General features: G+C 48.9%; 4 protein-coding genes and 1 non-coding gene across 5 annotated transcripts; 3 read left to right on the top strand and 2 right to left on the bottom strand.

Moving 5' to 3' along the window:
• Window positions 1–966: 966 nt before the first annotated feature.
• On the bottom strand, window positions 967–2,653 carry EDB82DRAFT_192765 (uncharacterized protein). The gene has a single exon (XM_025736100.2). The coding sequence runs from the start codon at window positions 2,266–2,268 to the stop codon at window positions 1,147–1,149; it is 1,122 nt and encodes a 373-aa protein (XP_025586740.2). The 5' UTR covers window positions 2,269–2,653; the 3' UTR covers window positions 967–1,146.
• EDB82DRAFT_192766 (IKI3 family-domain-containing protein) lies at window positions 2,654–7,123 on the top strand. The gene is made up of 4 exons (XM_025736099.2): window positions 2,654–3,195; window positions 3,261–5,002; window positions 5,052–5,394; window positions 5,445–7,123. The coding sequence occupies exons 1-4, from the start codon at window positions 3,038–3,040 to the stop codon at window positions 7,111–7,113; spliced, it is 3,912 nt and encodes a 1,303-aa protein (XP_025586739.2). The 5' UTR covers window positions 2,654–3,037; the 3' UTR covers window positions 7,114–7,123.
• A 1,674-nt stretch (window positions 7,124–8,797) lies between these two features.
• On the top strand, window positions 8,798–9,568 carry EDB82DRAFT_525448 (uncharacterized protein; the record flags this gene model as incomplete). The annotated part of the gene is made up of 1 exon (XM_025736097.2): window positions 8,798–9,568. One exon carries the CDS (start codon window positions 8,798–8,800, stop codon window positions 9,566–9,568), a length of 771 nt encoding a protein of 256 aa, XP_025586738.2.
• Window positions 9,569–10,447: 879 nt separating this feature from the next.
• Window positions 10,448–10,543, top strand: EDB82DRAFT_t123. Its single transcript has one exon. It is a non-coding gene; the product is annotated as a tRNA-Ser (tRNA).
• A 748-nt stretch (window positions 10,544–11,291) lies between these two features.
• On the bottom strand, window positions 11,292–12,950 carry EDB82DRAFT_476112 (uncharacterized protein; the record flags this gene model as incomplete). The annotated part of the gene is made up of 1 exon (XM_025736096.2): window positions 11,292–12,950. One exon carries the CDS (start codon window positions 12,948–12,950, stop codon window positions 11,292–11,294), a length of 1,659 nt encoding a protein of 552 aa, XP_025586737.2.
• Window positions 12,951–13,774: the final 824 nt, after the last annotated feature.

The raw sequence follows: 13,774 nt of genomic DNA, 5'->3' as shown, positions 1-13,774 counted from the left end.
TTGTTTTTGATATTGGGCTGTCTTTGCAATTAGTATCCACTACATTGGACCTCACCGCAAACCATTAACTACACTCGGACTGCTTAGCGAAACTGACGAGTTCTTCAGAGGATGAGATTTGGCGGAATGTTATCACATCTATTTATCACATCTATCCCGCACAATGCTATCCACTTCACAGTCGAACCACCAGTGGCCGAATTTGACAAAAAAGGCTTCAGCTATGCGCCCCAACCATCACATACACGAGTCACCTATCACATCTAACAAAGCTTCACGGGTGACATATCTCACACCGAGCCCATCTGTAAAACCCTGCCATCATTCCCGTGCGGAACGACCCCATTCGAGGCCCGCAGCACATCCTCCTGCAAGGTGACAACTCCCCATAAACCGGTTTTGGCTTATTCTCCTCAGCTCTTGTGCTTTAGCCGAACGATTGCGGTGAGTATTTTTTTTTCCCTTCTTCTTCTTCTTCTTCTTCTTCTTCTTTATTTTCTTATTTGCATCCGCTTGGGCTCGAGTCGTAGCAGTGTGCATAAGCAGCATAAGGTATAAATAAAATAGGAAACCAAAGTGACGTGGCATACTTTGGCTGTCAGTTGACTTGACTCCCGGGATGCGGAACGGGGAGAGTGGGGCGGTGAACGGACCCCGCGCCGGCCCAGCGAAGCATGGACGGCACCGATGCTGAAGCCAAGGAAACGCATTCTGATGGAACCTGATTGGAAATGCCATATTTATTTGAGCAGATCTCAAAAAAGCAGAATACGAGCCCTGCATCATGCACTGTTCAGTTGTAGGAAAGGCAACCAGGCATCAGGGTATCAGAAAAACTGGTCGCTGGGAGCATAAGAGGTAAAATTGGTAGATCAGTTTATGTTATTTAGATCAGACGTCTTAAGGCTGTTTATTTTTATACTCTAAAGCTCAGAGGCCAACTTTTGATACCTGCTGGCTGGGGAAATCAGAGTATCTATCTGAAAGTCTGCTATCTGGAAGCGAGCTCGAGGCTATAAATCAGGAAAACAATATTAACATATTACGCTCTTTGTCCATTCTCTTTTACTTTACCAAACCTGTTCCTTTACCACTTGCATAATCGTGGACACGGTTTATCGTCTTGGTTGCAATAACTCATTCTGTCTAGAACATCACCTTCGTGGCCACGCTCAACAACCAGGCTGCATCCTTCCAGCCACCTTCATCAGCCTTTGGAGGGGGTACGCGTTCCTCTGGAACTGTTGATATGCCTGCTAAATTGCGGGACGAACAACTACGAGACTGGCCGAGTTCGGATTGGTTGTCTCGTGGTGTTTCATCACTGTCCTCGTCCGAATCTTCGTCGTCTTCTTCTACTGAGAAAAGAGACCAGACGCTACCAAACCAGGTGCCTGTGCCTGCTTGGCCCTTTCGAACAAGCCGTCGCACAGTGGCCTCATCATCTTGCAACACATCTTGCTCAAGCTCTTCCAGCTTTTCGTCGAGATTGACAAAATCAGGGCCGGGAAGGTCATTGTTGACTTCTTGATGGGGGAAGTAAGACCCTTCTGCAGCTGTTGATAGCTCTAGAGGAGAATGAAGTATGCTCCGAGGTCGGGTCAAGCTATGGGAGCGACTATGAGTGCGGCTGGGGAAGCGGCTAGCGTATGGAGATGCATCCTCGGCAATTGGAGCAGCGCTACCACGTCGGCTAGCATGGCGACTCGTGAGCTCGCGTTCACGGGCAAGCTCATTCTCAAAGGCATCTTCGTCGGGGTCCATTCCCCCAAGGCTAGTTGAGCTCTGACGCGAAACAAGCCAAGTCTGACCCTTGAATTCACGAGCTTCGGAGCTCATGAGCGCGCCTGTTCGCAATAGCCAATCGCTATCATTGCGATGGCGCATGCTGAAGCTCATATCATCTTTGGGGCGTTTGGGCGTTGCACGACCTGATCGAGCTTTTCGTGTTTCGCTAACAGCGAGGTGTGATGCGGATTTGCTCTTGGCGAGTGGTGTTGACGGTGTTCGGGTATTGGACTGTGAGCGCGGTGCCGTAGGAGAGCGAGCGAAAAGACGCGGAGTCGTGGGCGCCGACTTGCCCTGGATGTAAGAGGGAATTGGATGGATAGGCGAGTGAGGATGTGATGCAATGGCGTCGGCTATAAGTTCGTCGTCGTTGAGGGGAAGCTTGGCGGTCAAGGGTGCGAGAGAGAGGTGGTTCAAATTGGAAGAGGAACGGTTCTTGCGGCGAGCGCGATCGGAGTGTTGGTTGTATGCAACGTCCATGTTGGCGACGATGGAGTTTTCGTTATCGGACAAGGTATCGTTAAAATGTGGTGATATAAACAATGACCAGGCGAAGAGGTTATGTTGGGGTTGGTGTTAAGAGATGAAATGCGGAGAGACGGAAGCCAATGGGCGAACCGATCGGCATGTGATGGCAATAGCTGCAGCTAGATATAAACGGCAGATGGAAGTGAAACTGGGAATAGTCAATTAACACGAGAGGGTTGGATCAGGTATAAGAAGATGGAAAGTGGCTGAATTGAAATAGTCAGGTCATTAAAAAATAAGGTAATAAAATACAAAATGAGGCGATAAAGTCTTGAATCGCCGAGGCCCGGAAGGAAAACCTGCATTGGTTATTATACCTAGTATGAAGAAGGGAAAGAATGTGTAATGCACGCAACCAGAAGGGAAAAAACGCTCTTGGGGGGTCAATCAGAACTTTTCAAAGATGGCGAGTACTTTACTTGGGAGTCATGGTAGGTATCGCAGAGGCTAAACCACCCCGCATGGTTACTTTACCCACCAACCTCACCAAGTACCGCAAAAAATCTCGAATTCGGGCATCGACTCCAAATCTAGCAAATTCATCGCCGCTGTCCAAGAAAAGAAAGGGAAAAAAAAGTTACATATCACCACTTGACTTGACCTGATCTGTCGGCATTGTCCGAAGGGACACCAGACGAAAAAAGACTGGTACTGGTCGAACGACAGCTGCATAGTCGAGACTGTCACGGTACATATTATCGTCAGCTGGTGAAAAGCCAACATGCGCAACCTTCGAAACATTCGATTTGGTCAAGTTCAGCGTGCCAATGTCACGGCTGCTTGCTGGGATCCCGAGAAAGACGAGGTTCTTTGCGTTGCTCAACCTAACGAGGAGAGCTGTGAAATTGAATTGCTGAGGGTCGCTGGCGATCAAGATATGTAAGTATCAATATCATAGAATATGACTTTATTACATATGACAACAGTTGCTTACTTCTTTGTAGTTCAGCTCGTAGAGTGGCAAGTTGGGAAGCTCTCAGCCCAACACCAGATCGTATTGTCGACAGAGTTGTCAGTCTGCAATATCTCAGTGCTTCAGCGACTACATGTCTTGTCTTTGAGGGAGGCGACATCGTCACAGTCCAAGAAGATGGGTTCTCAGGCCAAGAAGATGACCCAGAACTAGTTTCTCACATCGAGATTGTCGGTTCCATCGATGTTGGTATTGCTGCCGCTCGATGGTCTCCTGACGAAGAGCTACTTATCGTCGTCACAAAGGAGAACAATGTCATCTTTATGGGATCATCCTTTGACCCCGTTGCAGAAATCGCAATGACAGCCGAGGATCTCAACGCATCCAAGCATGTTTCCGTTGGCTGGGGAAAGAAGGAGACGCAGTTCCAAGGTCGAGGCGCAAAGGCCATGCGCGATCCTACTATCCCTGAAAAGGTTGACGAAGGCGTGCCTAGTCCTCAGGAGGACGGTGTTGCAACTATTAGCTGGAGAGGAGATGGTGCCTATGTCGCTATCAACTCTGTACAGGAGGGATCTCGTCGGGTTATTCGAGTCTACTCCCGAGAAGGCGAACTTGACAGCGCAAGTGAGCCTGTCGATGGTTTCGAGAGTACTCTGAGTTGGCGACCAGCTGGAAACCTAATGGCTGGTATTCAGCGATTCTCAAACCGTATAGATGTGGTTTTTTTCGAGAGGAACGGCCTGCGACACGGAGAATTCACTCTCCGTTCTCCCTCTGGACCAGTGGAAGCTCATGAGAAGATTCATCTTGAGTGGAACTCGGATTCTACTGTCCTGGCAGTCATCTACAGGGATATGGTTCAGCTATGGACAATGGGCAACTACCACTGGTATCTCAAGCAAGAGATGCCCATAGAAGCGAACTCTTCATGTCTTTCTTGGCATCCTGAGAAGGCTCTGCGCTTCGCTGCTACATCCACGAGTAACATCGTTGTGGCCGAGCATATCTTTTACACAGCAAGAGGATCTTGTCTGCTACCACACGACAACGGCGCTGTTGCGGTTATCGATGGCGAGACGGTCAAGTTGACTCCATTCAGGACAGTCAACGTGCCACCTCCTATGTCAATGTTTGACATCACAGCTTCTGCTGCTATTGCCGACGTTGCCTTTGGTCGCGACAATACCTCTTTTGCTATCCTCCACCGAAAGGGTATCGAAATCTATACCTGGCCTGTCAAGAATGGCAGGTCTATCAAGCCACAAGTGTCAAAGAAAATCACCTTTGACGAGATGGCCAGCCCAGGTTACAACGTTCTTTTGAGGATCGCCGCTGTTGCTGACGCTTTCCACTACTTCGGTTTTGAGGAAGAAAATGGGTTCGTCCAACGATCTGTACAGGCTACCGGCGAGGGCGATACGTCTGTTGCTGATGTCAACTCTCGAGAGATCTTGGTTGCTACGGCCAGTTACCAAGACGATAGCTCCTTCACGGGCTATGGCCAGGACAACTCAGGAAAGCTGTTCTATGTTGGCGACTCGGGTAACGGGATTCTTCCCGTTAAATTCCAGACACAACTTCCTTGGTTCGAGATTAGCAAAGTCGATGATGAGATTGTCGCCTTTGGTCTTTCCAGGAATGGTCACATCTACGCCAACTCTCGCCTCCTGGCAAAGAACTGTACATCCTTTGTCGTCACCCCCAGCCATCTCATCTTTACCACCAACAACCACTTTGTCAAGTTCGTTCACTTGTCCTCCAATGTTGACGGTAAGTCACTTTTTTATCTCTTCTATGATCAGTTACTAATATCAACCAGAACTTGAAGTTCCTGAAGATGACCCCGAGATCGACGAACGATGCCGTAGCGTAGAGCGAGGATCAAGACTTGTCACTGCCATCCCCTCCAACATGAGCATCGTTCTTCAGATGCCCCGTGGAAACCTCGAGACTGTCTTCCCTAGAGCCATGGTTGTCGCGGGTATCCGTAACCTGATTGATGAGAAGAACTATGCCCGTGCTTTCTCGTACTGTCGAACACAGCGTGTGGATATGAACATTCTTTACGATCATCAACCTGAGCAGTTTTTGGCCAACGTGGGGCTTTTCCTCGACCAAATCCCAGATGTTGCCCACATCGATCTCTTCCTCTCTTCCCTTCGGTAAGATATTCTGCATTCACGCCTTCAAGTTCAAAACTAATGAAACACAGTGCCGAGGACGTTACTCAGACCATGTACCAAGATACAAAACGACCAAAGGCTTTCGGCATCGATGGTATTCCCTCAGATTTGTCTCCTGCTCCACGAGGCTCTGCAGCAAAGGTCAACACCGTCTGCGATGCTCTGCTCGGCGCCCTACAGAGCCGCAAGGCCACCAACCTCCAGAACACCATCACTGCGCACGTGTGCAAATCGCCTCCTGCTCTCGATGATGGTCTTCTCCTTGTTTCTGAGTTGATGCGCGAGGATGAGAAGATTGCCGAGAAGGCTGTCGAACACATCTGCTTCTTGGTCGACGTCAACCGTCTGTATGAGAATGCCCTTGGTCTTTACAATCTTGAACTGGCTCTCCTCGTTGCTCAGCAATCTCAGCGCGATCCCCGTGAATACTTGCCCTTTATTCAAAACCTGCACTCTCTGACAGAGCTCCGTCGAAAGTTCGAAATTGATGATCACCTTGAGCGCCGTGTCAAGGCTCTTGGCCATCTCCAGACCATGGACGTTTTTGATGAACTTCTTGCATACACTACTAAACACTCTCTCTATCATGATTCTCTACGCCTATACCGTTACGATCCTCCTCGTCTTCGGGAACTCACGGCTGCATATGCCGCCTACTTGGAGTCAACCTCGGCCTACCGCGAGGCAGGTCTTGCCTACGAGTCTCTTGAAAACTACGCCAAGGCAACTAGCTGCTACCGAACCGCCGGCGCTACATGTTGGCAGGAGTGTCTCTACACTGCGGCCCAGCAGCAACCTCCCATGTCTTCTGAGTCTATGGCTGATCTCGCCAGCAACCTTGCGGATGCCCTCTGGGAAGCCAAGGATTACTCGTCTGCGGCTACCATCCACCTCGAGTACCTTGACTCAATCGACATGGCTGTCAGTTGCCTCTGCAAGGGCTATCACTTCGCTGATGCCATCCGTCTTGTCGTCCAACGCAAACGTCCCGATCTCCTCACCACCAGCGTTGACACCGGTCTTGCTGACGCACTGGGCACTACAACTGAGTTCCTCGCAGACTGCAAGGCTCAGCTCAAGGCCCAAATCCCTCGCGTCGCTGAGCTTCGGCGCAAGGCTATCGAGGACCCTCTTGCATTCTACGAAGGAGACCGCGCTGGTGGCATGGACATCCCCGACGATGTCTCGGTTGCTGCATCTTCGCGTGTCAGCACCAGTGCATCACTCTTCACACGATACACAGGAAAGGCCGGCAGTGTGGGCACAGCTGGAACAGGCGTCAGTCGAGCAACAAGCAAGAACCGTAAGCGAGAAGAAAAGAAGCGTGCACGTGGACGCAAGGGAACCGTTTATGAGGAGGAGTATCTCGTCAACAGTATCCGCCGTCTGATCGACCGTGTAAGCGCTGCCGCGCCAGATACCGAGCGTCTCATCTTTGCGCTTGTCCGAAGAAACATGCCCGAGCGAGCACGCGCTGCTGAAGCCCTCATGGCTGAAGTGTCTGAGGCTTGTACTTCTGCTGTGTCCGGGGTGTTCAAGTCGTCTGAGCCAGAGGGCGAGAAGAAGAATCAGGGAGAGCCGGCATGGCACGCTACCGGGGGTGAGGCGGTGTTGCAGGATTTCGTGATGGGACAGGGAAAGAAGTTGGAGCCTCCTGTTGTGACGGGGGTTAAGAAGCTTACGCTATTGGGATCATGATTAAAATGTTATATAAAAGTTATGTTAAAATGATATAAGAATACAAGTAAAAGTCCCAAGGTTTTATTTCTACCACCACGTTTAGTAGTAGTTGTTTTGTATCAATCTGAGTCACCTTGGAGCTTACCTCCTGCATAGCAGTTCTTGTTTGCAGCCCAATTGTAAAGAATAAAGATAGACAGGATAAACTGAATAGAAAATGATCCATTCTTTTCACCACGATAGTATCAGCCCATTTCAGTCATGTCCTTGTGGGGAAATAGTAGAGACAGTCCGAATAGGCTACCATCGCAAAGCATTCCTTGTCTGGCTGATTACCGAACACCCACTTGTTCCTATATTGTCCACATAGGGCTGATACTGGCTTCGGCAATGCATGACAACTCACGATTCCTGACTGCGTGCATTTATGGTTAATCGGGAAATATTCAAGAATGCAAGCCGAGCATAAAAGGTCACGACAGCAGCCTGCTTGGCGTCAAAATGTCTCGGCCTCTTGCAGGTGATGATGCATGTCGTAGATTGACTCATATTTATCCATGTTTGTCGATCAGACAATGAGTGAATAGTCGACCTTAAACTTGAAGATGGATTGAATGCCCTTTGACATATCATGGCAAAGAAGTAAGCGACACAGATGCTTCGAAATAGTATGAGATATTTCGTTTTGAGCAAGCATTGTATAACTCTGTATCTGAAGTAGTAGTCAATCAGTTCGGTAACAAATGCAGAGTATGCTGAACCCCAATTAGGCTGTGCATACGATTCGGACTGAAACCCTACCATGTCCAAGGGTCAGACGAGTATTTTGACGGCCAGGGTTCGAGGAGAGTTAGTCAACACCCATTTCTGGATTCCTATTACATACTTACCCATGCCTTAGGGCCCGTTGAGCCTCAATTTTGGGGGTTTCCTGAGTCCCCCCGCGCTTTGACTCTCTGAATGCAACCTCCAACACCAGGATATCGATTGTCTCGAGGCAGCACTGTGGGTTAAACTCTCAATCTCCCACACTCTTTATGCCACACATATTCTCATAGTACACCATCGATGGTGCACTACATACGTCGTAGCATCTCCCAATTGGTCATATGTTGCCGCGTATCTTCGGCTTCGTCCGAGCCAAGCACGACTGACTGCATAGGAACTCCATAAACATTGTCGATGATGGGCGTAGTTTCCGTGTCCATGCATGCATGCACTGAAGGGCTGCAGGTTTGCACTGCATTCCCCATCATTTCGGTGCGCCATCGTTCATGGCGCTCTTAGTAGTGGTTTGTGAGATGGGTGACGAATGAGATGCTTGGTGGTTTAGACGAAGTTACCGATGTAGAAGGGTCATCATTGGGGAGGGTGCTGGTGCTGACGCTTGATGTTGACATGGCTGGTATGAGGATAAGAAGTGTCGGTTTCCCTTTCTTTGATCGATATCCTTCGGCTCTTCTTCAATTTGTCTTGTATCTTGAGACCTCGAATTCTTCTTCATCGTATGCGCTCTTTAGTGTTTAGTTTGCACCAAGTTTCCCCAAAGTCTTGACCATTGAAGGTTGATACAAGTCACTGCCTTTGTTAGCACCCTCCATCTATTGACTCAACTCACTGTTGACTCGACATACTCACCACCTTTCTTCAAACTTGTTGACACATATCCCCTCCTCGTTGCTTCTTGTCTACATCCGTCAAGATGGGAGACCTTGTCAACGACATAAACGGCTTCATAAGTCAGCACAATGCCAGAAAAGGACCACAACCTTCACAACACCGCTTCACTCCCACACCAGACTACTATGCTTCAACCTTGATATTCTCAGAAGACGGTGCAAATAGCCCTCCTACTCAAAGTGTCAGCATGTCGAACGCCAGTAGCTCGACGTACATGTCATCTTGCTTTGACATGCCAACTCCTCAAAGCTCATCTACTCACACTGAACCCCCTCCTGTTTCCATCCCATATCAGCAGATATCGGTGCCTTCTTCACCCCTTGTGTGCGAATTCGTACGCTACACAGGATGTAATGCAACTTTCGACCCCAACGATGAGGCTGGATGGATCGAGCATATCGTGGCCTTCCATCTTGGTAATGCATTTCCTGCAGTGTGTGTATGTTGGTTTTGCGATAAAGGATTCAGAGCATCTTCATGTAGTCAACCTGACACTGAAGCATGCTACCAAAAACGAATGCGTCATATCGCTAAGCACTTCCGGAGAGGCGTGACAGAGAGACAAATCCGTCCAGACTTCTTCTTCCTCGATCATGCTTATAGCTGTGGTCTGATCGATGAGGAGACGTTCCAAAGAGAAAAGATGTCCCATGAGGCTCCTCAACTATCGGGTCTGCATGCTGCTGGTTGGAGGCCTGAGCAAAGGCTGTCGCAAGGCCAAGTTGAGATACATCGTTCACGCCACCGGGGTTCGTCAGCTCGGAATCGTGCGTCGCAAAGATACTACAGTTGAGAGTTGGCTGCTTCTGGTATATCGTGGAGATAGTCGTGCTGGTTCAAATATCGAGGCACTTGGACAGAACTGGTATATCCATTGTTGAGTATTGATTCGTTGGTCGATTCGTCTCGTCTTATAGGAAGAAACTTGACAGAGTTGTCAGCATCATGGAATGAGATTTTGAGGGAAACCAGGAGCAGATGATGAGTGCTTGTATGTATCAGAATGTATTCATGACAGGTCGTGAAGGAAGATGGAGATCAAGTTGACGAGCAGTTTGTTCTCGGGCAGAGAAAGAACAGAAATATAAAGCTCTACTCAGAAAATGTATCAAGTACTATATGAATCATCTTATGACCGTGAGCCCCTGAGTAACTAGGCAGTGACCTTGCGTGAACTGTTGTGGCAATGGCTCTCGACATCGTGATTGGATTGTGGATACGAGAACGATCGGTGACTTATAAACGTTGTCAGAAAACAGATTCATGGCATTTTAGGCATTCAATCTTTTTAGAACTAGATTTCTTTTGTTATAAATAAAAGCAAAAAACCTCCAATTCTATTTACAATGCTCTAATAGCAATCGCCGTTGAGTTCATCCGTTTGATCCTGACAAGAGTTGTTTCCACAGGGTAGGTGTAAGTGAGTCAGGCCTCATTCACGGCTCACTGCTGCAAGAACATGGCTGCACAACCCAACAACTAGCTAAATGTAGACTTGGCACAAGTGCAGCTATGAAGTATGTAGATACACGGTAGGAAATATTTACACATTATCACCATATGAACTGGTGCCTGCTCAAGGCAACAATCAGGAACAATCACGATGTGTGTCGGAATGTATTGTTTATGTATATATACACAAATCATTCCTTGTCTTTCATCAAAAATATTAGACAACGTGTCCGAGTGGTTAAGGAGATAGACTTGAATCATCACGATTGGATATCTATTGGCTTCGGCCTCGCAGGTTCGAATCCTGTCGTTGTCGAACAAATTCTTTTTTGTTCTTTAAACAGTTTGTATTGACCGCTTTGACCTTTATTCTTTGGCACGGAGTGCAATTATGAAAAACACGCCTCTATAATGACGGCGAGAATGCTCATGATGTTATGCAAAGTTTACTTTAGCTCTAAACCCCCACGCGGAGACCGTTGTAACCGCATGGCCCGAATCGTAAAGTTAGGCTTATCCGTTTGTGCCTGAGCGATGCCCGGATTGTTTGGCGGCATATTGCAACCTGTAAGCGACCTAACATCTATCCTTGAGAGCTAAACGAGACTTTGATGTCAAGGTACTGGAAGTACTGTTGGGTAGAACTGTCATAAGCATGTGATGAGAGAACTATTGCAAGCGAGAAGTAGAGAAATCATGGTCATAAATTAGTTCCAATTTCTATATATCTCATCATAAACAACAAGATCCATTCGATCACAGAGCTCAGCTCCATCCGAGTCGTATCGACTGTCCATAGTCCAACCAGCATCTGCTTTGGCTGTCCTGTATCTATATAAAGTATATAATCTCGTCGAGTAACAGCGTTCCAGGCCGCAGGGATTATACAAGACAAACACAAAGGGATTTCAACAGTATGTCCAAGCATGGGGTATCCGCAAAAAGAATCCAAAAAGTAGAAGGGTAATAAAAAAAAGGACATCAGGTCATAAGAATCGTTGCATTGCATCAACGTTGCAACCAACAGCTCCTGTGCTGTACCGCAACGCACCTATCATTTCTCATCAGTTGGCAATGAGTCCAACCGTATTCTGGTCATCCATTACCCAGGGCAAGTCTCGGTTCCCAACAGTGGTGCAGGTGAGGTAGGTGATGCTGTCTGGTGTGCGTGAAGTGTCGCCCATGTCGAGCTCAAGGTTGCTACCCATGAGGGGTCGTACAATTTCTCGGGCCATTGCCTTTAGCTCGTCGAGACGCTTCTCGAACCTCCGAAGGTTCTCCCGGCTGTAGAGCTCCGGGGTAAGCTTGAGGAAGCGCTTGCAGTCGTCGTGGCCGAGGAATGAGGCGGGATTGTTGGAGCCGATTTGACGATATGCACGTCCGACAGAATTCAACGGCGGGGAGGCGGGGGGTAAGGCGGCGACGCTGCGGCCCCCATCACGGGAGGTTATCCTGCGTCGCTGATCTGGAGGCGGCTGCGGAGAGGTGTTGTCGGCCAGCCATTGGCGGAATAAGCTTATGGACAGCCAGTCGAGGTAATTGTTGCTTGGGCCGACACGTTCACCACGGCTGTTGGTGAGCCCAAGGCGGAAGAGGCGTCCTTCGATGCGACCGACGGTTTCTTCCAGCTCCTCCACCTTGTCCTCAATGATATCCAAGACAATGTCGGGCAGGGCTGCACGCAGACTGCGCTCACCGGCCGGCCATTGCCCAACGACATGAATCAAGGCTTCCTGGAAGATTACCCGGCTGCGAGCTAGATACCCGAGGCGCAGATACGAAATTGGGTATTTGGCGATTTGCTTCCACAGCCGTGACTGGAACTGCAGCATGTGGTGATCAACTCGAGGTCCCACCACTGCAAGGGCGTCGTATTGGTCGGCGAGGTTGAGCAAGCTCTTGCATTGGACATAGGCATCTGCGACATTGACACCATCGAGGGCGGGTGGGTAGTTGTAAAAGATGCGAAAGAGGTTGTCGTAGTCGCGCAAAAGGTCCTCGTCGGCCTGCGACAGCTCCGCTGCAGGTGGTGGGTGGTTGGAGGAGAGACTGAGATTGGCAACAGAGCGGAAGAAACCGCTAGAGGTGGATGAATTGGACACTGATCGCGAGTGCGAGCGGCCGGAGCGGCTTGAAGATCGCGAGTCTCTGGAGCTGACGGTAGGTGGAGCTGAAGAGGGACCGAACAAAGACTGTGTATTATCTCGCGACGATTCGTCTCGCTGGACCAGCATTGGGATATCATTCGGTCCAGATCGTGGATCTAATTCGTATCGCCATCTCTTCCTCGGAGGGTGCACACTTCCTCGTTGCGACCTGGAACTGACGTCGCTTCCGGTAACGGGATCGATTTCGCCATCCTCACCGATGCGGGAGAGCTCATTACCGGCTGGTAGTGCACGATTGCGGGACCACTGGTTCGATGTGCTGGTTTCAAAGAAGCCGCTGGAGCGCGTAAGAGTGTGGCGATGAAGCAGGTAACGGTTCTGGACAGGAGCGGCATCGGAGGGTGAGTCGCGCGTGCGGATTATGATCTCGACATCGCCGGTGCCAAAGACAGGAAAGTCATTTTGAAGAGCATGAGTGGTGTTGGTGCTACCACCGGTATGAGAGCGATTATAGCGCTTCGATCGCGAGTGTGATTGAGATTGGCGAGAGACAATCGACGAGGGGCCGCGACGGGAGACGGAGGAGGTCGTTGGAGGCTCCAGCGTGGAAACCATGAGGGCTTTTGTGATATTAATACTTTAAGTGATATTGTGATAATTGAACTGCCGCGCGCAGTCAGTCGCAGGGGTTGTTTAGAATGCGGCTCAGACAGTTGGAGGCGGTTGTGGCGGAGTGAAGTAGATTGAAGGAGCTAAACGAGATAGGAAGAGGCTGGGGATGATGAAGATTTGATATGGATGATCTGAATCACATGAGGTGGGATGTTTTGGTTTGTTGCGGAGCGACAAGACAGCTTAGCTTTAAACTAAGAACTCGGTTTAACTTGACGCGAAAAGAGTTGAAGAATTGAGAGATGATGGAAGAGAATAAAGAATATAAACATAAACAAAGACGACGGGACCACACTAACACTAACGTAGTAGGTAAAGTATGTAGTAGTACCTTAGCGAGTGCTGTACTATAACTTAACTTGTGATGGTGGCACGAGGTCAGGACAACAAGAAGAGGAGGGTTGCTGCAGCCAGAGATTCAAGGCAATGCTCCATGATTCAAAACCACATTATCCACCTCAAGCCCAAGGCTGTTTCTGCTTTTTTACTAGGGGGTGCCTCTTTATGCCTTGGAGGCGAATCACTTGAGACCTTGACAGGGGTGTTGATGAGGGTCTTTTACTTTATTACCCGCATGTGTTGGTTAGCGAGAAGACAAGACGGACGAACCTGTTACAGTACGTCTGTGAATATCCGGGGAATAAATAATGTATGACGATGTTGTTTATTTACCTACTAATTAAAGGTCAAACAAAGTAGAGTAAACTCTTGGTTACACCTACCTACATACAGTTGGTCCACCAACTAAAGTTTACTTGACCGTTGTG

This window comes from Fusarium venenatum, assembly GCF_020744135.1.
Source record: "Fusarium venenatum strain MPI-CAGE-CH-0201 chromosome Unknown EDB82scaffold_2, whole genome shotgun sequence".
NCBI lineage: Eukaryota > Fungi > Ascomycota > Sordariomycetes > Hypocreales > Nectriaceae > Fusarium > Fusarium venenatum.
The sequence above is the reverse complement of the archived record's forward strand: the minus strand, read 5'-3'. Positions and strand labels throughout refer to the sequence as shown.

Excerpts from the sequence above, each read along its gene's own strand:
- EDB82DRAFT_192765 (XM_025736100.2), bottom strand. The coding sequence starts at position 2,268 with ATGGACGTTGCATACAACCAACACTCCGATCGCGCTCGCCGCAAGAAC.
- EDB82DRAFT_192766 (XM_025736099.2), top strand. The coding sequence starts at position 3,038 with ATGCGCAACCTTCGAAACATTCGATTTGGTCAAGTTCAGCGTGCCAAT. Across the intron at positions 5,003-5,051 it reads CTTGTCCTCCAATGTTGACG|AACTTGAAGTTCCTGAAGAT; the intron begins GTAAGTCACTTT and ends AATATCAACCAG. Across the intron at positions 5,395-5,444 it reads CTCTTCCTCTCTTCCCTTCG|TGCCGAGGACGTTACTCAGA; the intron begins GTAAGATATTCT and ends AATGAAACACAG.